The 26,141-nt window shown below is 35.2% G+C and overlaps 1 protein-coding gene across 2 annotated transcripts in view; it reads right to left on the bottom strand.

Moving 5' to 3' along the window:
• DPP10 (dipeptidyl peptidase like 10) overlaps window positions 1-26,141 on the bottom strand; it is a 717,819-nt gene that overhangs the window by 72,479 nt on the left and 619,199 nt on the right. For both annotated transcript variants that reach the window (XM_043894623.1, XM_043894622.1), the window contains 2 exons: window positions 19,877-19,915; window positions 9,421-9,528 (listed from right to left, as the gene is read on the bottom strand). In XM_043894623.1, coding sequence (XP_043750558.1) covers window positions 9,421-9,528; window positions 19,877-19,915 — 147 coding nt within the window. The remainder of the gene's footprint in view (window positions 1-9,420; window positions 9,529-19,876; window positions 19,916-26,141) is intronic.

Below are 26,141 nucleotides of genomic sequence, written 5' to 3'. Positions count from 1 at the left end.
AGGCTTATTGTGTGTGTGTGTGTGTGTTTGGTCATTACCAACTCTTTGTGATCTCATAGACTGTAGCCTGCCAGGCTCTTCTGTCCATGGAATTTTTCAGGCAAGAATACTGGAAAAGGTTGCCATTTACTATTCCAGGGGCTCTTCCTGACCCAGGGATCAAATCCACGTCTCTTGCGTCTCGTGCATTGGGAGGCAGATTCTTTACTACTGCGCCACCTGGGGAGCCCACATGTAACTAGAATCCTTTCTATTTTATTTCTTTCTACTGGCTGTTTTTATTTCTCTTCTTGCCATCTGCTAGTATATTTTAAGCAAGATCTATTTACCCATGGACATCTTTCAATTAATTTAATTCCGTTATTATTTTGTATTGCTCTTTCCATTTCATTCCTGAAATCTGCCACTTTTTGGTTTATAATTTTTTTTCTACTTTATGAGGTTTTTTCCAGGTTTTGAATTTCTTACTTGATAATTTTATATCTGCAAATGCTTATTTAATAATACATCATTCTTTCTGGAGTATTGTTGTATAGAATTCATATGGCTCATTATTGCTTTTTCCAGGAAAAGTATCTTTATGAATTGGAAAAAATTTATTGAATTCCTGTCTTCCTTATATAGTAATTTTGTAAACCTATTGCCAATCATATTTTGTTCTTTATGAGTATCTCAGATCTTCCAGAATAGAGATGCTTAAGAATGGTGAGAGATTAGATGTTTCTCTTAAATTGTAAAACGAGCAGTGTTTCAGGGGAGCACTATCACTAGTTGGGAACTAGTACACCAAGAAGTACCCTGATGCAACACCATTAGGAGTGGATAATATTTTTTCAAACTGGTAAATCCTAAAGGAAATCAACCCTGAATATTCATTAGAAGGACTGATGCTGAATAGCTGAAATTCCAACACTTTGGTCACCTGATGTGAAGAGTCAACTCATTGAAAAAGACCTTGATGATGGGAAAAATTAATAGCAAAATGAGAAGAGGGTGGCAGAGGGTGAGATGGTTGAATGTTATCACCAACCCAATGGATTTGAATTTGAGCAAATTCTGGGAAATGGTGCAGGTCAAGAAAGTCTGGTGTGCTGCCATCCATGGGGTTGCAGAGTTGGACACAACTTAGTGACTGAACAACAACAATGATACATTTTTCTGTAGAGTTCTTAATTTCTATCACTAGTTTTCACCTTTCCTGTTGCCAACAATATTCTAAGAGATGCCTGTCTCTATCAAGTGTTTTTCTATTTCTTTTCCTGTTTCTTAGGTGGTAAATTTTAAAACCTGTCATCTTCAGTTTTGTGCATATTCAAGTAACTTCATTCTGATTCATTTTTTAATCCTGATTTTTAAAAGAAATATTACTAACATTTCCACTATAGAATATTTTAAGCTTTTGATGAATGCCTTTGTCAACTTAAAGAAGTTCACTTTATTTTTAAAATTCTAAGGCTTTTGAATATTTGGTAGAATCCACCTTTAAAAATTACCTGTGCCTGATTTACTTGCATTTTAGGGGCTTGCCCATTTTTTAAACTAATTTTTTTATACATTCTAGCGTGAATTATTTTTTTTTCAAAGAACCAGCTGTGTATTTGGCAAAACCCTTTAATTTTGCCTTTACTTTCTATTTCATCAAATACTACTGTCACATTTCTCATGTCCTTCTAAATATGAATATATATTATATAACTATATTATAATAAATAACATTATATATATACTTTAACCCACAAATTCAGAAAAGTGTACTTTATTTTCAAATATTTTTAAATATACAGTTACAATTGTTGCTACTTCTAAATCAATTGTGTTACTTTCAGAGAATGTAATTTATTATCTGAATAACATGTTTGGTATAAATATATAAAGAATCTAAGATTTTGAGGTGGGAAAGTTTTATTAAATATATACTTTTCTAGACTACTTGAGGCAGAAATTAAATGGTGGGGCTTCCCTGGTGGCTTAGAGGGTAAAGCGTCTGCCTGCAATGTGGGAGACCCAGGTTCAATCCCTGAGTTGGGAAGATCCCCTGGAGAAGGAAATGGCAACCCACTCCAGTACTCTTGCCTGGAAAATCCCATGGACGGAGGAGCCTGGGTGGCTGCAGTCCATGGGGTCACAAAGAGTCGGACACGACTGAGTGACTTCACTTTACTCACTTCACTATGTATAGGTAGTATTAGAATCTTCTTTCAAAAAAAAAAAAATACTCGTGACTTTTTGGTACACATTGGTATTTCAAAAAACATCTCCCTAAATCAACTATTCCATATTCTTAAAGGGAGATCTATAGACTTCTAGCTGGTCAAAGTCAGCAATAAGCATGTAATTTATTTTAACTTCTTCATATGCTGTCTGATAATTTATAGCACTTTACAAGCATTTGTTGAAAAAAAGTATAAACGTAAAGATAAAACCAAATTTCTGAGATTTGAGACAGCCTAAAATTTGCTGTGGAGTTCTGAAGTCACATATTTAATTGTCAAATTTCCACAGACAACCACCCAGTGAATGGCCTTACTTACTCATTTTGACCCTGTTTTGAGTGGGCCAAGGACAGAAAGAGTACTAAATCTCAAGGTTTTAATGCATCTTTGGTGCTCAATATCTAGATGAACAAAATCTCAAAACATTAAAAAGTGAAGAGATTTTGACCAATATTTGTTTGGAGATAGGCTTTTTTCATGTATTTCTAAATGGATTTATACTTTGCTTTTCAGAGAACTGTGATGTGTGTTTATGTGTCTTTTAAGGAAATAACAGTGGCCATATTAAAAGTTTTCATGAGTAAAAATCCAATGATATGAAAATTGTTTGAACACAACGTACAGAAAATAAAAATTACACATTCAATGATGCACCTAAGATCAAGATATACTTCTAAGTATAGAAGCAAAATATCTCTTGTTGGTAGCCATAATAACAACAGCACAAACCTTTGCACTTTATTCAAACAGCTATAATTTCTTTGCTTACTTTATGTCTACCACAGCCACTGTGGGCTTGGGGAATAAGTGGCACTTCATTCACATGTAATATCATAGACTGTCTTGTATAGTTATAAGACTCATAAGCTATTTTTCCAATAATAGTATCTGATTATATCATAACAGCGAGCATATTAAGTTTGATCTGTACTCTGGGTAAATTATTTACTCTGGGTAAATAATCCCAGTACCAATCACAATATGGTAGATGCCCAGACAGTAAATTTAAAATAAATAACAAGAGACTTAGCTAGTCATTATGAGAGGGTGTCTTTACCTTAATTTTCCATCCACCTTCAGTAGAAATATAATCACAGGAAAGGTAATTTAACAAAGCAGAAAGAATAATTATTTTACTTCACAGAAATAATTCTTTCTTTCTGTGAAACCACAATCTCTATTGTATTAACTTAGTAGAATAGAAACACTGATTATGAATATGAAACCATGGTGGAATTTTGACAAGGGCAACATGGCTATATAATTCCAATTGAACTCATTTTTCACTTTTAATTTTCAAAGATCAGCAATAAAACTAGCAACTTCCTTTATTTTTAAAAGAACTGAAAATCTAGGAAATAAAATGTTTTTATTTGGGACAACAGAAACCAGCCTCCTTTCCTTGAATTGGCAGAGAGTTTATCTTACTCAGACAGTTCAATACTGATATTTATATTTGCAAGTGGAAAAGATATTGATGTCAGTAAAAGTTTAATGACACACATGCTTTTCACCTGATTATACACTGTTCATTCATTTCTTTTTTTTGTTTGTTTCTTTTTTTTTTTTCTTATAATAAATTCTGTTTAATTTTTACAGCTTTTAAGTATGGGAAATACCGCAGTGCTTAAAAATAGCATGCTTTAATTTATTGTCTATTCAACACGTGAGGTGAGAGAATTGTTTTCAGACAATGTCCTAATCAAATACAACAGTGAAATGTAATGAAAAAATTGTATTGGGTTGATTAGGTGATAGAATTGAGGATTGGGAGCATGCTATTTTCTACAGTATTTGTAATGAATAATGGCATTTAAAATTATTTCAAGTGAAATCATCAGCTCTCATGAGCAAAACTCTGTACTGCTGAATAGAGACAGTGAATGAATTCACCAACATATAAATTTTTTCATTTAATACACTTTTGGAAGATAACTGGGCAATTGCTTATGCTTATAAATATGAACCACTTAACATGACTGGAACCCGGTTTATCCCATATTAGAGAGGAAAAAGGCAGCCATGTCCTTGACAAAAACCGTTTCTTAACTGCAACTTACATTGTAAGATAGAGGATATTATACTTCCCAATTTGGGACCTCAAAAATTAGAGTCTACATAGAGAATGCCATAGGGAGAAGGGGAAAGGAAAGTATCTAAAGTGGTTTATTGTAAAAAAAAAAAAAAAAAGTTTGCATCATTGCTTGAATCAGGAACAATGGAAACTGTTTCCAATACTGCATTGCACACTCTACTCAGAAGGAAATTTATTTTAGCTTATATAAATTTTTGGAAGACCCAGTTTTTATTTTTATTATTATCTTTAACAGAATACATAAAAGCAGAGAAGCCTCATTCATAAATTGTGTTTTCTCACATTTATATAGAAAGTATCTGGAAATACATAGGGCTTAACAATATTTTACTTTTGATATAGGAATTCCAGTTCTGTTAACTAAAATTAAAGAAACAATTTATAATAAAGTTTTATACATAGCGAAATCTATAACTACAGCAAATTGTCACTAATTTAAACATTGAACAATCATGGTTAAGTAGGTGTGTGAGTGCTAAGTCACTTCAATCATGTCTGACTCTTTACTCCTCTGTCCATGGCATTCTCAGGCAGGAATAGTGGAGTTGGTTGTCATGCCCATCTCCAGAGGAACTTCCCTACCCAGGGATCGAACACAGGTCTCCTGCATTGCAGGCATATCTGTTACCACTAGTGCCACCTGGGAAGGTACACCCAGTCAACTAAGTATGAATATTCAAAAGAATTGCACTCAAAATTGTTTACCACTATGGGAAGATTTTGCTTCTAAATTAAAATACCAGGATAAAATACTGTAGTTTACATAAAATTATAATCATATTTAAAAGAATACTCAAGGAAAAGGAATCATAATTTTTTCTACTTTTATATTTTGGAATTATTTTAACAAGCATTAGTTTTGTAAATGAGTGGCAAAAAAAAAACGCTAAAATATTTGTAAGGAAAATCGTCCATTTCTGTAGTGAATATATCTTGAAACACTAATTTGTAGCCTGGTCTCTAACCAATGTATTTTTGTTTACCTAGTAATTGTGTAAGAGAGAAAAATGTTTGCAAAAACTTACTACTTTCATTTGGTAAGACAGTTCATACAGATAAATATATTTTCGTCAGTGGGGAAGCTCTCAAATGTAGCTTAGCTCTAGTACTACAAAGTAGTCTTCCTGACTATTGGCTGCCAAGCTCTCTGTCCTTATCATTTCTCTCTCTCTGGGCACATCAATTTAGGCGGCATCCTCAGGCATATAAAGGGAAGGAAGACAGGGTAAAAAGTCATCTCTGGTGACATGCATTACTATTCAGACAGTAAATTATTAAACTACTTTTGGAGGGCCAATTTTACCTTCTATATCAAAGCCTAAGCAAAGACATATATGTACACATACACTTTGCCTAGGTATCTTTTGATATCTAGAAATATATATTTATAGGAGTAACGTTTAACTTTGAATACTTTTTAGTATCAAAAATAGAAATAAATTTGATGATTAAAACTAATTCATTTAAACATGGTATGATATGTTTACTGGACATAATGTTGAGTAGCTATTAAAATTGCATTTTAAAATAATATTAAATATTAGGAATGCAATTAAATGATGTGAGAAAATGCTCATAATTACTCTTTAAATGTTACAAGTAAATATATAGCTTTGCATGTTTTTAGGGAAAAATGACATATTTTTCATGCAAAAAGGAATTCAAAATATATACAACAACTGATTTGTAATGTGCCAGTGTGGGGTGATGAGACCATATTTGATTTTATATATATCTTTATTTTGTTTATTCAGTTATTATTTTACAAATTTTTATAGTGTGTATATATGTAGATGTCAATATGGTAATCATAAACAATTCATTAAAGAGCTTTTTTGTTAGCTATTTTAAAATTGAGGCAAAGAGATTCAAAATATTTACTAAAATTCTCTGTGTGTATATATGTGTTAAGTTAGGAATAAATTGTCTTTACCTAGGCACTGACCTCTGATTCATAAACAAAGTAAGTTAACTTTAGTCACATGGCCAAAATATACCCAAATAATCATGCAGCCGTGTTTATGTCTCAGTGAGGCAAACCACAAGCTCTCTGAACTGCAACCAGAATATATCAAAATGTTATCTAGCTCAATGAAATTTTGTTATAATCTCCATATGGAAGAGGAACAATGTAAACACATCTGCTCTATGAAGTTGTTCTACTGAATATTTCAGAAATAATGAATTAGACTGCATTTCAGACTGGTTTGATTGGGAGACAGAAGGTATTTCTTCCCAAGGCTTGTAAAGAAAATTTTGTTAGGTATATAAATACCTCAGTTCTTACTTGCCAACATGTTCATCCCTGACCCCCACTCTGCCAATCCCACACTTTCAAAAAGATATTTCTCTTCCTACTTTGTTGGATAGACTATCTTCTAAGATATATATCTTATAATATATATACAAAGTGGCTTAGTCATGTCTGACTCTCTGTGACCCCATGGACTGTAACCCGCAGGGCTCCTCTGTCCATGGGATTCCCCAGGCAAGAATACTGGAGTGGATTGCCATTCCCTTCTCCATATATATATGCTTAGTTGACTTCTCTGGTGGCTCAGAATGTAAAGAATCTGCCTGTCAATACAGGAGACACCAGTTCAACCCCTGGGGAGGGAAGATCTCCTGGAGAAGATAATGGCAACCCAGTCTAGTATTCTTGCCTGGAGAATCCCACGGACAGTGGAGCCTGGTGGGCTACAGTCCAAGGGGTCTCAAAGAAGTAACACAATTGTGCAACTAACACTTAAGATATGCTTAGTTACTCACTCCCGTCCAACTCCTTGGGACACTTAGGACTTCAGCCTGCCAGGCTCCTCTGTCCTTTGGATTTTTCAGGCAAGAATAGTGGAGTGGGTTGCCGTTTTCTCCTCCACGGGCTTTTCCCCACCCAAAGATCAAACCTGCATCTCTTGTGTCTCCTGCACTGCAGGTAGATTCTTTACCTGCTAAGCCAACGAAAGTCCATATATGTTACATTTACTCATCCATAGATATATTACACATCTTTCTCTATCTTTCTCTGTATCTTATGAATATATTCACAATTTGTATATGATTTTGACTACTTGGATTTGTATTCAGATTACTGAATAAAAATACAGATAATTAAAATTTTAATAAGATGTCACCACAGGCAATTGTAAGATTTGGAAGATTATTTACTATTTTGGCACATGTATATCCCCAGTATTTATGATAACAAAATTTATGATTAACAAACAAAAGTGAATCAGGTCAGCAATTTGCTGGTAAAGCTTCCTCCAGTTCACATAAACATCACAAAGTATTCCATTAATATCACCTGTCTGTTATAATCATTTAATAGTTCAGTATAGGATCACCCCCAATTTTTTTCATATATAAATGCATTATTTCACTTAAAAACATAAATGAGATCACATCATATATTACTCTATAACTTATTTTTCTAATTTAATAATATGCCTTGCAAAGTGATCTACCTCTCTGCTGTGGAAATTATGTATGGTCAAATTATTTATTTCAGCTTTGCTTAAAATTAAAGTTAAAATCATGACAATTACTTTAATAGGACAGACTTTGGAAAAGTCAAGTCTCTGAGCTGCCCAATGCAAATATGTATATGGATAATGGTAAAATTCTGTTAATATGCACAAGACTTGAAGATACTAAGAACATAAAGCAGTCAGGTTGCTTAGGGATCTTTTGTCACAATTATTTTTTTTCTATTCTTAGTAAGCATGAAAGTTGCTCAATCATGTCCAACTCTTTTGACCCTATGGACTGTCACTTGCCAGGCTTCTCTTTCCATGGAATTCTCCAGGCAAGAATACTGGAAATGGGTAGCCATTCCCTTCTCCAGGGAATCTTCCGGATTCAGGGATTGAACCTGGGTCTCTTTCTTGCACTTGAGGCAGATTCCTTACCATCTGAGCCACCAGATAATCACCCATTCAGATTGTGGTGCTGAAGAAGACACTTGAGAGGCCCTTGGAATGCAAGGGGATCAAACCAGTCAATCCTAAAGGAAATCAAACCTGGAAAGTCATTGGAAGGATTGATACTAGGCTGAAGCTCCAATACTTTGGCCACCTGATGCAAAGAGCTGACTCATTGGATAAGGCCCTGATGCTGGGAAAGACTGAAAGCTGGAGAAGGAAGCAATAGGGTTGGATGACATCACTGACTCAAAGGACATGAGTCTGAGCAAACTCCAGGAGATAGTGAAAGACAGGGAGGTCTGGTGTGCCGCAGTTCATGGGGTCACTAAGAGCCAGAGATGACTGAGCAACTGAACAACAAAGTAAGTATGAAATTGATTCTTGGCTAGGATGTTTGTAACATTCTTAAGAGAGATTCCAATTTATCCACAATGCTTTTTCTTGACAAATCGTCATTTACCTGTGACTAGACTATTTGATTTTGAAGGAAACCTTAATTCTCATGAATATTTTATTGGTAATTAGTTTCAAATTGACTCATAATCTTACCGTATTTTAATTGCTTATTGTGAATTCCCTGACTCTGTTATAATTAGTAAAACTATATAAACTGGTTAACATTCACTTGAAATGTAGAGGAAAATAACACTTTATTCTCTTTTTATCAAAAAGTCCATAAAAATGTAACACAGACTTTATGACTTTGACAACCCTTAAGAAATCTATTTTATCATGGTTTTTAGAATCTGCATTGTATTTCCTTCTGTGGGTGTTCCATAACTTATTAACTATTCAGTTTTTGATGGACATTCAGGTTGCTTCAGGTATTTAAAATTTTATAACACATTGAAAACATTACTTGTGCCAAATAGGTGATATATATTTGTTGAATGAGAAATTGTCTCTCGAGTTTCCTCAGGTCTTTGAAAGTAGGAGTTTGGTTCTTTCTATTTATTAAATTCTATATCCCAAGGCCCTCAACTCATAGCACACATGTGTATCTCACTAAATTTTATTGAGTGCTGAAAATGTTTTGTGGGTGGCTTGAATTAGGGCTATGGATAAGGACCCTCTTCCTAAAACATCCCAGAGTTGGATATATGACTGGATGCCACAGACATTAACTATAGATGCAGAATGCCACAGGGATGGCAATGAAGACGAACCACATGTGGAACACAGCTCTTACCTGGACAAGGAACATAGCTATGTGGTGAAACTCTCCACGGCCCCCTTGCTTCACAGGAACTGTCATGAAGAATTTGCTACCATCTCTGGAAAACACGGGCTCCTCATTCTAAAAAACAGAAACACATGTAACAATCTCAAAAGGACATCGGAAAACTGTGCTTCCAACTACTACCAAGACATGCACTGATTAGACAATTAATTGATTTAAGTTTATTTTGGCAAAAGGTTGAATTATTATTTAAAATATAAAAGTATGATAATATTTTTAAAGTGAACTCAGTGATGCTTTAGGCATATGGGCATATGTGTGTTTTTGAAAGGTGAGATGGATGGAAAAGTATCTTGCATATTGAATAGAAATGATTCACAATTAGACTAAAGACAGTTTTGAAACTGGTTCAGAAAACAACTTTCATATTTTCACATATGATTGTGCTTAGAGATGTACCCTTCAAAAATAAAGAAAATATGAACAGCTGTGACAGTTTATCAAAATCCAGTTTTAATTTGGAAAATTGTATAACATGCAATATTTAATACATCTTCCTGAAATCTTTTACTCAGCAAGTGAAGTTATTGAAGATACATTTCTGATGATGTATATATAAATTTACTGTAAATACAAAAATGAAAAGACAGCAAAATTGGAACCAATCAATTGAAAATGATTTAATTCAAATTTCCCATCCTCACTGCTCACTTTTTCACAAACACACAAACATAGATGCCCATTTGATGATTTTTTAATTAAACTCCAGTGGCATGTTAAATCAATACAATTGTTTTTGAAAATTAAATGATGGAAGCTATATTTATAGATTACTTTCTCTTGCTTAAGGGGAAACATTAAGAAATTGGATTTACATAACAAAAAATTGCGTTCTTTCTTTTGGATTAGTGAGAGTGACTCTGTTGTTGTTGTTCAGTCCTTAAGTCCTGTCCAATTCTTTGTGACCCCATGGACGGCAACGTGCCAGGCTCCTCTGTCCTCCACAATTCCCTGGAGTTTGCTCAAATTAATGCCCATTGAGTTGGTGATGCTATCCAACCATCTCATCCTCTGCTGCCTCATTCTTCTTTTGCCTTAATTCTTTCCCAGCATCAGGGTCTTTTCCAATGAGTTGGCTCTTTGCATCATGTGACCAAAATATTGGAGCTTCAGCATCAGCATTAGTCCATCCCCTGAATGAAGCAGGGTTGATTTCCTTTAGGATTGACTGGTTGAACTTCTGTGCTGTCAAAGGGACTTTCAAGAGTCTTCTCCAGCACCATAATTCAAAAACAATAAATTCTCGGCACTCCACCTTCTTTATCTCACATCTCCACATGACTGCTGGAAAAAAACATAGCTTTGACTATACAGACCTTTGTGAGAAAAACAATGTTTCTGCTTTTTAGGTTTGTTTAGGTTGTTTTTAGGTCTGCTTTGTCCAGGTTTGTTATAGCTTTCCTTCCAAGGAGCTAGAGTCTTCTAATTTTATGGCTGCAGTCAATGTCTGCAGTGATTTTGGAGCCAAAGAAAATAAAATCTGACATTGCTTCTACTTTTTCCCTTTCTATTTGCCATGAAGTGATGGCACCAGGTGCCATGATCTTAATTTTTTGAATGTTGAGTTTCAAGCCAGCTTTTTTACTCTCCTCTTTCATCCTCATCTAAAGAGACTCTTTAGTTCCTCTTCATTTTCCATCATTAGAATGGTATCATCTACATATCTGAGGTTATTGATATCTCTCCTGGCAATCTTGATTCCAGCATGTGAGTCATCCAGCCTGTCATTTCATATGATGTATTCTGCATATGAGATAAATAAGCAAGGTGACGATTATTTGGTCTTGTTCTATTCCTTTCCCAATTTGGAACCAGTCAGTTGTTCCATGTCCATTTCTAACTGTTGCTTCTTGACCCACATACAGGTTTCTCAGGAGACAGGAAAGGTAAGGTGGTCTGATATTTTCATCCCTTTAAGAATTTTCCATAGTTCATTGTGATCCACCCAAAGGCTTTAGCATAGTCCAAGAAGCAGAGGTAGATATTTTTCTGGAGTTCCATTGCTTTTTCCATGATCCTATGGATGCTGGCAATTTGATCTCTTGTCCCTCTGCCTCTTCAAAACCCAGTTTGTACGTCTGGAATTTCACAGGTCACATACTGTTGAAACTGAACTTGAAGGATTTTGAACATAAACTTGCTAGCATGTGAAATGAGTGAAATTGTACTGTAGTTTGAACATTCTTTGGCATTGCTCTTCTTTGGGATTGGAATAAAAACTGATCTTTTCCAGTCCTGCAGTCACTGCTGAGTTTTCCAAATTGCTGACAAAATGAGTGCAGCATTTTAATAGCAGCAGGATTTGAAATAGCTTAGCTGGAATTCACCCACCTCCCCTAGCTTCATTCGTAGTAGTGCTTTCTAAGACCCACTTGACTTTACACTCCAGGATGTCTGGCTCTAGGTGAGTGATCACACCATCGTGGTTATCCGTGGTTAACATTAAGACATTTTTTGTACAGTTCTCTCTTGTCACCTCTTCTTAGTCTCTACTGCTTCTTTTAGGTCATTACTGTCTGTCCTTTATCATGTCCATCTTTGCAAGCAATATTCTCTTGATATCTCCAATTTTCTTGAAGAGGTCTCTATTCTTTCCCATTCTATTGTTTCCCTCTATTTCTTTTCATTGTTCATTTAAGAAGACATTTTTATCTCTCCTTGCTCTTCTCTGGAACTCTGCATTCAGTATACCTTGCAAGTTCTCCTTTGACTTTTGGTTCTCTTCTTTCATCAACAATTTTTAAGCCTCCTCAGACAACCCCTTTGCCTCCTTGAATCTTTTCTTGTTTGGGATGGTTTTGGTCACTGCCTCCTATACATTGTTTTGAACCTCAGTCTATAGTTCTTCAGGCACTCTGCCTACCAGATCTAATCCCTTAATCTGTTCATCACTGCCACTGTTTAGTCATAAGGAATTTGATTTAGATCATACCTTAATGGCCTAGTGGTTTTCCCTACTCTCTTAAATTGAAGCCTGAATTTTGTAATAAGGTGCTCATGATCTGAGCCACAGACAGCTCCAGGTTTTGTTTCTGCTGATTCTCTAGAGCTTCCCCATCTTTGGCTGCAAAGAACATAATCAACCTGATTTTTATTTTGACCATCTGGTGATGTCCATTTGTCAAGCTATCTCTTTGGCTTTTGGAAAAGAGTTTACTGTGACCAACCTGTTCTCTTGACAAACTCTGTTAGACTTTGCTCTGCCTATTTTATACTCCAAGGCCAAACTTGCCTGTTATTCTGGATATTTCTTGACTTTCTACTTTTGGATTCCAATTCCCCATGATGAAAAAGGACTTCTTTTCAGTGTTAGTTCTAGAAGATGTTGTCGGAGAAGGCACTGGCACCCCATTCCAGTACTCTTGCCTGGAAAATCCCATGGATGGAGGAGCCTGGTGGGCTGCAGTCCATGGGGTTGCTAAGAGTCAGACATGATGGAGCGACTTCACTTTCACTTTCATGCATTGGAGAAGGAAATGGCAACCCACTCCAATGTTCTTGCCTGGAGAATCCCAGGGATGGGGGAACCTGGTGGGCTGCCATCTATGGGGTCGCACAGAGTCAGACACGACTGAAGCGACTTAGCAGCAGCAGTAGCAGCTAGAAGATGTTGTAGGTCTTCATAGGACTGGTCAACTTCAGCTTGTTTTCCATCAGTGTTTGGGGAATAGACTTGGATTACTGTGATGTTAAATGGTTTACCTTGGAAATGAACCAAGATCATTCTGTCATTTTTGAGACTGCACCCAAGCACCGCATTTCAGTCTCTCTGGTTGACTATGAGGGTTACTACAATTCTTCTAAGGGATTCTTGCCCACAGTAGTAGGTATAATGGTCATCTGAATTAAATTCACCCATTCCTGTCCAGTTCAGTTCACTGTTTCCTAAGATGTTGATGTTCAACCTTGCCCTCTCCTGATTAACCATGTCCAATTTACCTTGATTCATGAACCTCTAACATTGCAGGTTCCTATGCAATATTGTTCTTAACAGCATCCAACTTGACTTTCACCACCAGACACATCCACAACTGAGTGTCATTTCTGCTTTGGCCCAGCCACTTCACTCTTTCTGGAACTAATAATGATTGCCCTCTGCTCTTCCCTAGTAGCATACTGGACACCTTCCAACCTGGGGGGCTCATGTTCTGGTGTCATATCTTTTTGCCTTTCATACTGTTCATGGAGTTCTTGTGGCAAGAATACTGAAGTGATTTGTCATTTCTTTCCCCAATGGACCATGTTTTGTCAGAACTCTTCATTATGACCCATCTGTCTTGGATGACCCTTCATGGCATGGCTCATAACTTCAATGAATTACACAAGCCCCTTCACCAAGACAAGGTTGTGATCCATGAAGGGGAAGAGTGACTATACATATGGTATAAATAAAGGCTTTGATATGGTTTCCTTAACAGGTCTTCAGAATGGCTCAAGCACTTTTAAATGACCTAATCCTCCACTCTCTCTCATCTCTTCTTCCTTCCTTCTGCATCCTGCATTTTTCTGCTCCAGAGTTTGCACATTTTAACTTTCTTTCCTCGCTTTGTCTGACTCTTTCTCAGCCCTTACTCTCTCTTTCTCTCTCTTTTTTGGCGGAACTTATTTATTTTTGTTATTGGGATAAAGTTGATATACAATGTTGTGTTAGGTATACAGCAAACTGAATCAGTAATACAAAGTGAAAGCGAAGTCGTATCCGCCCCTTTGCGACCCCATGGACAGTAGCCTACCAGGCTCATCCCTCCATGGGATTTTCCAGGCAAGAATACTGGAGTGGGTTGCCATTTCCTTCTCCAGGAGATCTTCCCTACCCAGGGAGCGAACCCGGGTCTCCCACATTGTAGACAGACGCTTACCATCTGAGCCACCAGGGAAGTCTATCCACTTTTTTAGATTCTTTCCCCATATAGGCCATTACAGAGCATTGAGTAGATTTCCCTGTGCTATACAATAGGTTCTTCTTATTTATCTATTTTGTTTATACTCATGTGTGTTCAGTCACTCAGTTGTGCCCAACTCTTTGCAACCCCTTGGCTCTAGCCCACCAGGTTCCTCTGTCCATGGGATTCTCCAGGCAAGAATACTAGAGTGGGTTGCCAGTTCCTTCTCCAAGGGATCTTCCTAACCCTGGTATCAAACCCATGTCTCCTGGGTCTTCTGCATTACAGATGGATTCTTTACCCCTGAGTCACCTGGGATAGTAGTATGCATATGTCAACCCCAGTCTCCCAATTTATCCCTCCCTTCCCTTCCCCTTCAGTAATCAAAGTTGGTTTTCTACATCTGTGACTATTTCTGTTTTGTAAATAAGCTCATCTTTACCATTTTTTTAAAAGTTCCACATTTAAGCAATAGCATATGTTATTTGTCTTTCTCTGACTTACTTCACTTAGTATGACAATTTCCAGGTCCATCCATGCTGCTGCAAAAAGATCTTTGTTGATCTCATACTTTTCTTATCTCTGCTCTAAATCTACCTTATCAGGCAGTGTTTTCTGGTAATCCCATGTAAATTGTGACTGGGGAAACTAGATCATCCAACTGTATTTGAATCCCCCATCACCCTTTTAGCTACTCTCTATTTTTTCCATACCCCCTAATACAATCCAACATATTATATTTTATGTATGTATACATTTGTTTGTATATGAACGGAAGTGTGTATGTGTGCATATAGGTGGGTAAGGAGATAGGAAGTAGAAGGTGTTCCTCTAGAATATAAGCTCCATGAGGCAAAAACCTTGTATTCTTCTCTGCTCTGCATCTGGCACCCAAGAGAGTGACTATTGCATAAGTGGTATTTAATAATCATTTATTGAATGAATAAGTAAATTAATAACTATTTAATAATCTCAAGAGTCTGATTCTAGTTTCATTAGTAAACTAGAAATATCTTACTAACATTTCTATCTTACTAATAAAAATATAATAAATATTTTCATTTTTTATTTATTCTATTTATTTATTTTATTCTATCATTACTAATAGAAAATATAATAAATATAAAAAATAAAAAAATATTATTTTTCTTGTATACTTTATGGACACTCATGAAAATGTAAATGGTACGTGTAGTAAATTTGAAAGTCTGAACTAATACAACAAAAGGGTAGGGAAAATGCTTTGCAAGGCAGATAATAAATACTGACAAGATATTTGATTATGTGAATCACATTCTGCAACTGTGATTTGTTGTTCAGTTGCTCAGTCGTGTCTGACTCTTTGTGACTCCATGGTATGCAGCAACGCCAGGCTTCCCCTGTCCTTCACCATCTCCTGGAGCTTGCTCAAACTCATGTCTATTGAATTAGTGATGTCATTCAACCATCTCATCCTCTGTCATCCCCTTCTCCTCCTACCTTCAATCTTTCCCAGCATCAGGGTTTTTTCTAGTGAGTTGGCTCTTTGAATCAGTTGGCTAAAGTATTGGAGCTTCAGCTTCAACATCAGTTCTTCCAATGAATATTCAGGACTGATTTACTTTAGGATTGACTCGTTTGATCTCCTTGCAGTCCAAAGGACTCGCAATAGTCTTCTCTAACACCACAGATCAAAAGCCTCAATTCTTCAGCTCTCAGGCTTCTTTATAGTCCAACTCTCACATCCATACATGACTACTGGAAAACCATAGCTTTGACTAGACGGACCTTTGTTGGCAAAGTAATGTCTCTGTTTTTTAATAGGCTGTCTAGGTTTGTCATAACTTTTATTCCAAGGAGCAAGTGTCTTTTAATTTTATGGCTGCAATTACCATCTGCAGTGATTTTGAAGCCCAAGAAAAGAAAGTCTGTCACTCTTTTCATTGTTTCCCCATCTATTTGCCATTAAGTGATGGGACTGGATGTCATGATCTTTGTTTTTTGAATGTTGAGTATTATTGCAGCTTTTCTACTCTCCTCTTTCACCTTCATCAAGAGGCTCTTTAGTTCCTGTTCACTTTCTGCCATAAGGGTGATGTTATCTGCATATCCAAAGTTCTTGATATTTCTCCTGGCAATCCTGATTCCAGCTTGTGCTTCATCCAGCCCAGCATTTCCCATGATGTACTGTGCATATAACTTAAATAAGAAGGGTGACAATATGCAGCCTTGATGTACTCCTCCCCTATTTGGAACCAGTCTATTGTTCTATGTCTGGTTCTAACTATTGCTTCTTGCCCTGCATACAGGTTTCTCAAGAGGCAGGTAAGGTGATCTGGTATTCCCATCGCTTGAAGACTTTTCCATAGTTTGTTTTGATCCACACAGTCAAAAGCTTTAGCAGAGTCAATGAAGCAAAAGTAGATGCTTTTCTCAAATTCTCTTGACTTTTCTGTGAACCAATGGATGTTGGCAACTATGATAGAGTCAAGAATTCTGTATTTTCTATCCCTTGCCTATATGTAATATCTCTCTCTGCCTTTGCAATGGGATTTCTTCTCTCCGGAGTAATCTTTAGCTCATCTTTTTTGTCCTGTATCTTCCTCATTTGTTACTTAAACTCAAAACAGAAACCATTTTTAAATTTCTGTAGCTAGAAACCCCTTCTTATTTAAGAAATCTCTCCCTGGAGACTCTAAGTAGTACTCTGTATTCATCTCTCATGACTTTCAGTGCACTCTATTATATGGTTGTCTTCCTTCACTAGGCAAGTAATAATTAAACTAAGTTTGCAATTTTATATTTTTTTTCCCTAGGATACAGTAGGTGACCTACTTATAACTGCACAGATGAATGCATGTGTACAATGGGCAAAAATATTTGTTATGTATATCACTTTATCCACTACATTTTCTCCAAACTATTGGCTCCTCCCTATTCAAGATTCTGCTTCTATGCTTTACTCCAAAATTAAATCTGAGCATTGTCCTTTTTATGTTAGTCCCTCTTCCTCCAACTCTCATACCTTGGAAATAGTTCATTTTAAGGAATAGATGGGGGTTATAATTACTAATACATTACTGGGTTCAAAAACTTTCACCACTGGACAGAAACTAGCTATACAGCTCTATATAGAGCCTTTCCTACAATCAAATAAAGAAAAAAGCCAATCTCACTGTCCATGTTTATGATCTTTATCATACACAGGCCAATGAACTGAGGATAACACACTCTACCTCTTGACCATTTTTTACACCAGTTATTCAAATTATAAGCCTCTTGAAAGCTAGGAGAAACATGCCCACTTCTCTCTGCTCTTCTCACCAAACAGAAAACAAGCATGAGTATTACATTAAATGTCTAATTTTCCTGGAACGTTGCTTCTCCTCATTACACTTTCTCATCCTTTTAATTTCACTGAATTCTAAGTATTTCATGAAATTCCCTCAGAACTTTTGGAGAAAAAATCAACTGCAACAAACTGCTCCCTAGATTTTCTTATTAAATACTTGATAACTGTTTTTTTTTATTTCTATTAAATATTCATAAATTTGGGACTTAAAATGTAGGTAACATAATCCTAAAAATTCATGCATTGTGTTGTTGTATGTTAGACTACTTTGAATGTCACTGAAAATTAAAGTAGGTTTAATAATGCAGGTAATTTAGAATAAATCCATATCTATTGTTATTATTTTCAATTATTTTCAGTATTTTACTTAATTTTGATTTTTTTTTTGTTAAATAAAGTCAGTTTTTCCCTAAATTTAATTTTGCACATTGACTATGATTAAATAGTTCACATTGTTATCTATGGAGAAGATATGACAGATGGATGATAGACAGACAGGCAGATAGGGAGATAGATATACCTACAGCCTATTCACAATCTTTCTTACTCTTTTCTTTTTTTTAATTCAACAGGTATATATGGAACTCTTCTTATAACCAGACTGTATTTTAAGCATTTGTTATATAATGAATAATAAAAAATGAACAACATTCTTGCCCTTGGGAAGCTTGTAAAAAAAAAATCACAGAACTAACTGTGTAAGTTTACATAAATATTGCACTGGACTTTAAGTTTTATTGGGGGATGCTATTTGATTAGGGTAGTTTGAAGAGACGACTTCTTAAGCAGGTGATATAGGCTGAAGTTTGACAAATAAGCAACTTTCAGGAAAGAAAGCAATTGAGAAAATTCTGTTCAGAAGGAAGAGTTCACATAAAGGTCTGGTGAATATGAGGGCTAATGGAGAAAATGAGAGAAAAGATGATATGACACAGAGCTGGAAAAGCTTTCAAATTAATCTCTTATAGACCCATTAAGGATGTTGGTCCTTATCTGTGAAACAAAGGGGAGATAAAATTTTCAGTTGTGAGAGAATATCAGAGTGTTTGGGGCAGTAGAATTAGATACGTGTTTTGAAAAGATCACTCCGCCAGGCTGAAATGTGGAGAACAGATTGGTAGCTTCCTAAGGGATTGAGAGTTCACCAGTCAAGGAGGAAATGCAGCGCTGATAGTTTGATCCTGTAGAGTGTTTGTGAACTGGAGAAAAGTAAATGACTTGAAGTCTTTGAGAGTAAAATCAAAATAACTTGGTGATGAGTAACATCTGCGGATAAGGATAAGAAAAGTTCAATAATCCTCAGTAGGTTTATGATTTTGATAACTGGGTGGATAAATACGTCTGTGACTTCTATGATAAGAATACAGACTTACTGGAAGAGAACGGAGCTTAGTTTGAACCTGAGGAGTATGCTGTTACTTTTATAGATTTAGGAGAAGATGCCAAGCATGAGTTTGTATATAAATCAGAACTCAGAGAATTGAGTTGCCTGGGGCCATGCAGTCAGAGATAGCAATTGAAACCACAGACGTATATGACACCCAGGGAGAGAATATGAAATAAAAGAGCACTGTAAAGAATAAACCAAATCACAACCAAACAAGCCAAGCCAAACACTTCCTTTGCAAAACGCAGTGATGAAGTTAGTAGTAAAATGGCTTTATCTACATTTGAATAATCTTGTGTTTCCTTCTGAAATATCCAGTTAGACAGTACATTGTGGAGACATTTGTGATCATCTGGATTCTAGCTCCATTTATATCACAAGCTAGCACTGTGTAAGCTAGAAATTATCTAAGGAAATGTCCATCTGAATAGCAATTTATGTGGAGACTTGGTCAGCTTTCTGGGCAATTTGAGCAATGCTGATGGTTCCCAGTTTATATGGGCTGCACCTTTTTCTTCAACACAAATATTTACTTTTATGAGTGGTCCTGAAAATGGATCCTGGTAATAATTCAACAACTTGCATTCTATTAAAAACAAAAACAAAGTAATTTTTTCACAAATGATACCATAAAACCCAAGTCATACACATTTTAACAAAAAAGACTCACTTATTCAAACATAACAGAGCCTTAAAATCATACAACTGAAATAACTTTTGAGAAAAAGTTATATATAAAACAATAGAGTGAATAGGGTAGATATGATGACAAAATGTGACATAAAGAGACCACCTATACCATACCTGTTTAGACAGCCACGTATCTGACGTCATCTCATATTTCTGAAACAGAACAATTAAATCAATGAAGTATCTAAAGACCAGAATGAGCATGCATTGATTTAACTTTTTTCCAAGAGTGTTATCCTTCAGGCACTTTTCCCTTCCTAGCAGCTAGTGAATTACTGTGAGAGATCCCATTGTCATTATTGACTTAAACTGAATGAATAAGTAGAGGATTGAAATGAAATGATATTTTAATTACATCGTCTCTTCTTCGGTGAACCCCTTCAGGATTCTCAGCTGTACTTCACCAGAGATAGAAGGTAACTTTCCAGTTCTGTTTGATTACCTCATTCAAACTGTTTTGAGTCACTAGACACTGTCTCTTTTCACCTCTGGCCATCATCAGGACACAAAATGATTAAGACCTTCCAAAAAAACTGGGCAAACAGCCAGAAATAAAATGTAAGAGTGGACATACTGTCATTCGATCCAGTCTTACCATAGTCACTCTTTCCCCTTAGGTAAAATGATTAAACATTCGAAATGACAAAACTTTTTGTATCTTTAGAATAATTTTGCACGTGATCAGAACAAAATTACATATCAAAAAGCAAAATTAGACTAATCTCAATTTGAATATGTGTATATAAGGCAAATTTTAGTAATGCTGTTTACATGTAGTAACTTATATCTTATGGTTCTCTGGAAAAATGATTCTATAATAAAAGTATTCAAATGGAGAAAACTAAATCAATATGTTAGAGATTTTACCTCTATGCAAAATTATATCATTTCAAATTATAAATAATAATAATTATTTACTTATAGTTTGTTTTTACCAATTTGCCCTTTTAAATCCATATTATTATTACATAACTACTAACCATTTCCCCTTTTCAGGGCATTTCTCTTCAAACAGATTTTTTCTTAATTTATATACATATATCAGAAAAACATCTAACTGAATCATTCCTTGATTTCCTATTCATATTTTGACAGTAATCATCCTTGATATCTGTAAAACACAGATACGACATGGGGAGAGGGGAGGAGAAGGTGAGATGTATAGAAAGAGTAACATGGAAATTACATTACCATATGTAAAATAGATAGCCAACAGGAATTTGCTGTATGGCTCAGGAAATTCAAACAGGGGTTCTGTATCAACCTAGATCCCTGGGATAGGGAGGAAGATGGGAGGAAGGTTCAAAAGGGACGGGATATATGTATATCTATGGCTGATTCATGTTGAGGTTTGACAGAAAACAGCAAAATTCTGTAAAGCAATTATCCTTCAATAAAAAAATGTATCAATGTACTCTGCCTATGAGTGTCACTAAGTTTTGTTACCATCCACAAAGGTCCAAAATTTCACATGCAATTATTTGTCTTACTATTTCAATTATAGTAGAAAGTAAAATATTTTTAGCTCCATAATGAAATAGAAATATAATAGAATATCAATAAGGTATCAATTCTAGAACATGACTGTGTTCCTATAGCTTTTCTATTGAAGCATTTTGCCTGTATAGATTATCCCTGCCTATATAGACAATTGACAGGTTTTCTCTAACTGGAACATACGCGTGAACAATTTGTAAATGACTTTGTAATCAGCTGACTAAGAAACCATCCAGAACACTGAAACAAATAAATATTGAAATTCTGATCAGCCTATAAGCCAGTCAGATGGAGGAAGATAATTAAAACAAAATTTCTAATAAGCACAAGCTAAATGTATAGAAAATCAGTGAAAACCAGTAAGTAAATGGCTGATGCCCATCTATTGTACTTTGCTGCCACATCTATGCTCATCTTTCCAATCACAGATAACTTTTTTCCTCTTTAGTTCTACCTTTTACAGACCATTTAAAAATAATGTTTAAAAATATTTGTATAACTTGCATATTGTGAAATGTATAGATCTTAAGCGTATGTGATGAGTTTTGATAAATGTGTTTACCTCCCATCAAGATATGAGAATTTTACATTTCTAAACACATTCCCTCAAATCCCTTCACAGAGATCCTAAAAGACTACTACTCCTAAAAACTTTTTCCATAGATAGTTTTGCCTGTTTTGGAAATTCAGATAACTGGAATCACGTATTATATATTCTTTTGTGTGGGGTTTCTTTCACATCACATGCTTTTGCAATTCATTCATATTGTTGAGTATATCAGCATTCTGTTTCAAGTTGCAGATTGGAATGTCATTGTACTGATACGCTTTGTTTTGTTCATCAGAAATTTCTAATTTTGATGATGCATACTTTATTTTTTTCTTTTACAATAAATGATTACTTTGTCTATTCAATATAGTGAAGTTATATTCCATCTTTTCATCTAGAAGATTAACGGTACTAGCTCTTAGATTTAAGACTTCAATGTGTCTCAAATTAGTTTTAGACTATAGTGTAAGAAATGTCAACCATCCTTGTATTTTCCATCTGATCATTGATAGTTCCAGCATCATTTCCCCCAATTGAATTGTTTTGGCACCTATGTTGATTATTGATCATATAAATATGGATCTACTTCTGGAAAGACTATTCAGTACAATTGATATATTCGTGTGTGTGTTCTCTTCTTCCACTACAATCTTAGCTTCTGGCTTTCTGGTTATTCCTGAAACCATGTAGTAAAACTCCTCCAATATTTTCTTTCTTTCTTTTTTAACTGGATTGATTTAGTTGGTCAGGTATTTTGCATTTCCGAATGCATTTTAAAACCATCTTTTCTATTTCTACCATAAAAATCTGCTGAGATTTTAATTGGTATTGTATTGAAACTACAGTTCAATTTGAATAGAACTGGCATCTACAACATTAAGTCTTTCAATACAGGTATGTGGCTTAGCTTCTAGTTATGTAGGTCTTTTCCAATGCATTGCAGGAATGATTTAGTTTTCATTATTAGGATTTTGCCACTCTGTGTTAAATATATTCATATGCATTTAATGTTTTAAAGATCTTAATAATATTTTTATTTTCCATCATAATAGTCAGTCAGTTCAGTTCAGTCCTTCAGTCACGTTTGACTCTTTGTGACCCCATGAACTGCAGCACCCCAGACTTCCCTGTCCAACTCTAACTCCTGGAGTTTGCTCAAATTCATGTCTATTGGGTGGGTGATGCCATCCAACCATCTCATCCTCTGTTATCCCCTTCCCTTCCTGCCTTCAATCTTTCCCAGAATCAGGGTCTTTTCCAATGAGTCAGTTCTTCGCATAAGGTGGCCAAAGTATTGGAGTTTCAGCTTCAGCATCAGTCCTTCCAATGAATATTCAGTACTGATTTCCTTTAGGATTGACTGGATTGATTTCCTTGTTGTCCAAGGGACTCTCAAGAGTTGTCTCCAATACCAAAATTCAAAAGCATCAATTCTTCGGCGTTCAGGCTTCTTTATGGTCCATCGCTCACATCCATACATGTCTACTAGAAAAACCATAGCTTTGACTATAAAGACCTTTGTCAGCAAAGTATTATCTCTGCTTTTTAACATGCTGTCTAGGTGGTCATAGCTTTTCTTCCAAGGAGTAAGCATTTTTTTAATTTCATGGCTACCGTTACCACCTGCAGTGATTTTGGAGCCCAAGAAAATAAAGTCTGTCACTGTTTCTATTGTTTCCCCATCTATTTGTCATCTATTTTCATTGTTTCCCGGTAATAATACCAGTCTTTTTTTTTTTGTCTTTTTTTTTTTTTCATTTATGTTTATTAGTTGGAGGCTAATTACTTTACAATATTATGGTGGTTTTTGCCATACATTGACATGAATCAGCTATGGATTTACATGTGTTCCCCATCCCAATTCCCCCTCCCACCTCCCTCCCCATCCCATCCCTCTGGGTCTTCCCAGTGCACCAGCCCCGAGCACTTGTCTCATGCATCCAACCTGGGCTGGTGATCTGTTTCACCCTTGATAGTATACTTGTTTCAATGCTGTTCTCTCAGAACATCCTACCCTCGCCTTCTCCCACAGAGTCTAAAAGTCTGTTCTGTACATCTGTGTCTCTTTTTCTGTTTTGCATATAGGGTTATCGTTACCATTTTTAAAATTCCATATATATGTGTTAGTATACTGTATTAGTCTTTATCTTTCTGGCTTACTTCACTCTGCATAATGGGCTCCAGTTTCATCCATCTCATTAGAACTGATTCAAATGAATTCATTTTCATGGCTGAGTAATATTCCATAGTGTATATGTACCAAAGATATATTTTGTTGCTTCTTAAATCTTTCTTTGAAATAAGTATAAATTTACAGACAAGTTAAAAGACCTGTTCAAGAAGCATCTTCATATCCCTTAGACATATTCCTCATGTATTTATATTTTTCTACATTTGTTTTATTATTATATCTCTCTACTGTTTCTAAACTATTTAAGAGTCTAGTAGAAATCTGTTTTTTTTTTCAAAATCAATTAGAAATTTATTTTTTTCTAAACAATTTGACAGCAATTTTGAAGTATTGTATCCATTTACCCCAAAATAATTCAGTGGGCATTTCTTAAGAAAACTGTGGTATCCTATATTATTAATAAAATATTTTTTACAGTAAAAGAATAACAATCAGGAAACAGAACAAACAATTGAAGTTGAAGCCTTGACATGTAAAAATAAGCTAAAAAATTCTTTTATGAATTGTGACCTATTCTAGTATTTTTGGTAAATTTATTACACTTTGTTTATACAATAATATTATCTGCAAATAAAGATAATTTTACTTCTTCCTTACCAATCATCATGATAGATATTCCATGAAAGTTAGTCTGATTAGAGTCCCTAATATTTAGTTAAAGTGTAGAGTTAGACCATCTATCCTTACTTTATTGTTGATCTTAAGGTGAACATGGATAATGTTTCACCATTGAGTATAACATTTGTTGGTTATTTTGTGGGTATCCTGCATCAGAATGGGGATATTACTTTCTATTCATTTATGTTGAAAGTTATCATGAATGGATGTTGAGTTTTGTCAGTTGCTTTTTCTTTATCTAAGATAATTGCTTATTTATTTTTCTATTTTTTCTGTTGAAATAGTGAGTTACATTTATTTTCAATATAAACTAATCTTAAATTCCAGGCTAAAATCCTGTTTAGTCATGATGCATTATTCTTTATATTCTCCAGAATGATATATTAATATGTTAAAAATGTTTTATGTACATATTCACAACAGATATCAGTCTAAAATGTTCTCTCTTTAATGTTTTTGTATAGTTTTGGTAACAAGACAGTGTTCTTTTAGAAAAATAAAGTTGAGAAATTCTCTTTCTTTCCCACTGTCTAGAAAATGTAAGAAAGGTAAAAAAAAAACAAAAACCATTTTCCCCGTTTTAACAAGATATAATTAACATTCAACATTGTGTAAGTTTAAGATGTACAACATAATGATGTGATATATGTATATATTATGAAATGACCAATAAAAGAAGTTCTGTTAATATCTATCAACTTACATAGCTAACAGATTTTCTCCTTGTCATGAGAATTTTCAAGATTCTCTCAGCAACTTTCAAATATATTATTACTATTCTAACAGGTAAGAGGTGATATTTCATTATGGTTTGCATTTCCCTAATGATTCGAGATACTGGGCACTTGGCTATTTGACTATATCCTTTGGAAAATATCTATTTTAGGTCATGTGCTCATTTTAATTGAATTATTACCTTTTTGCTACTGAGGTATGAGTCCTTTATATATTTCTGAATAGTAACCCAGTATCAGACATACGATTTGCTGGCATTTTCTCCCATTCTTTAGGCTGGCTTTTCATTTTGCTGACTTTTTCTTTGCCATGCAGAGGCTTTCTAATTTGACATTTGTACATTTATTTTGTTGCTGTGCTTTAGATGTCATGTCCAACAGTCCAATCCCAAGATCAAAGTCAAGAAAGTTTTCCCCTTTGTTTTCTTCAAGGATTTCTATGGATTCAGGTCTGTTACTTAAGTCTTTAGGCTTCCCAGGTGGTGCAGTGGTAAAGAATCTGCCTGTTTATTCAGGAGATCCAAGAGACCCAGGTTCGATCTCTAGATTGGGAAGAGACCCTAGGGTAGGAAACTGCAACCCACTCCAGTATTCTTGTCCGAAAAATTCTATGGACAGAGGAGTCTGGCGGGCTACAGTCTCCGTGGGGTCACAAAGAGTCTGACATGGCTGAGCACACACACACACACACATTTAAGTCTTTAATCCATTTGAATTCAATTTCTGTGAGTGCTGTAAATAGGGTCCAATTTCATCTTTCTGCAGTGTATACAGTTTTCTCAGCACCAT

This window comes from Cervus elaphus, chromosome 33 (assembly GCF_910594005.1).
Source record: "Cervus elaphus chromosome 33, mCerEla1.1, whole genome shotgun sequence".
Lineage (NCBI taxonomy): Eukaryota > Metazoa > Chordata > Mammalia > Artiodactyla > Cervidae > Cervus > Cervus elaphus.
The sequence above is the reverse complement of the archived record's forward strand: the minus strand, read 5'-3'. Positions and strand labels throughout refer to the sequence as shown.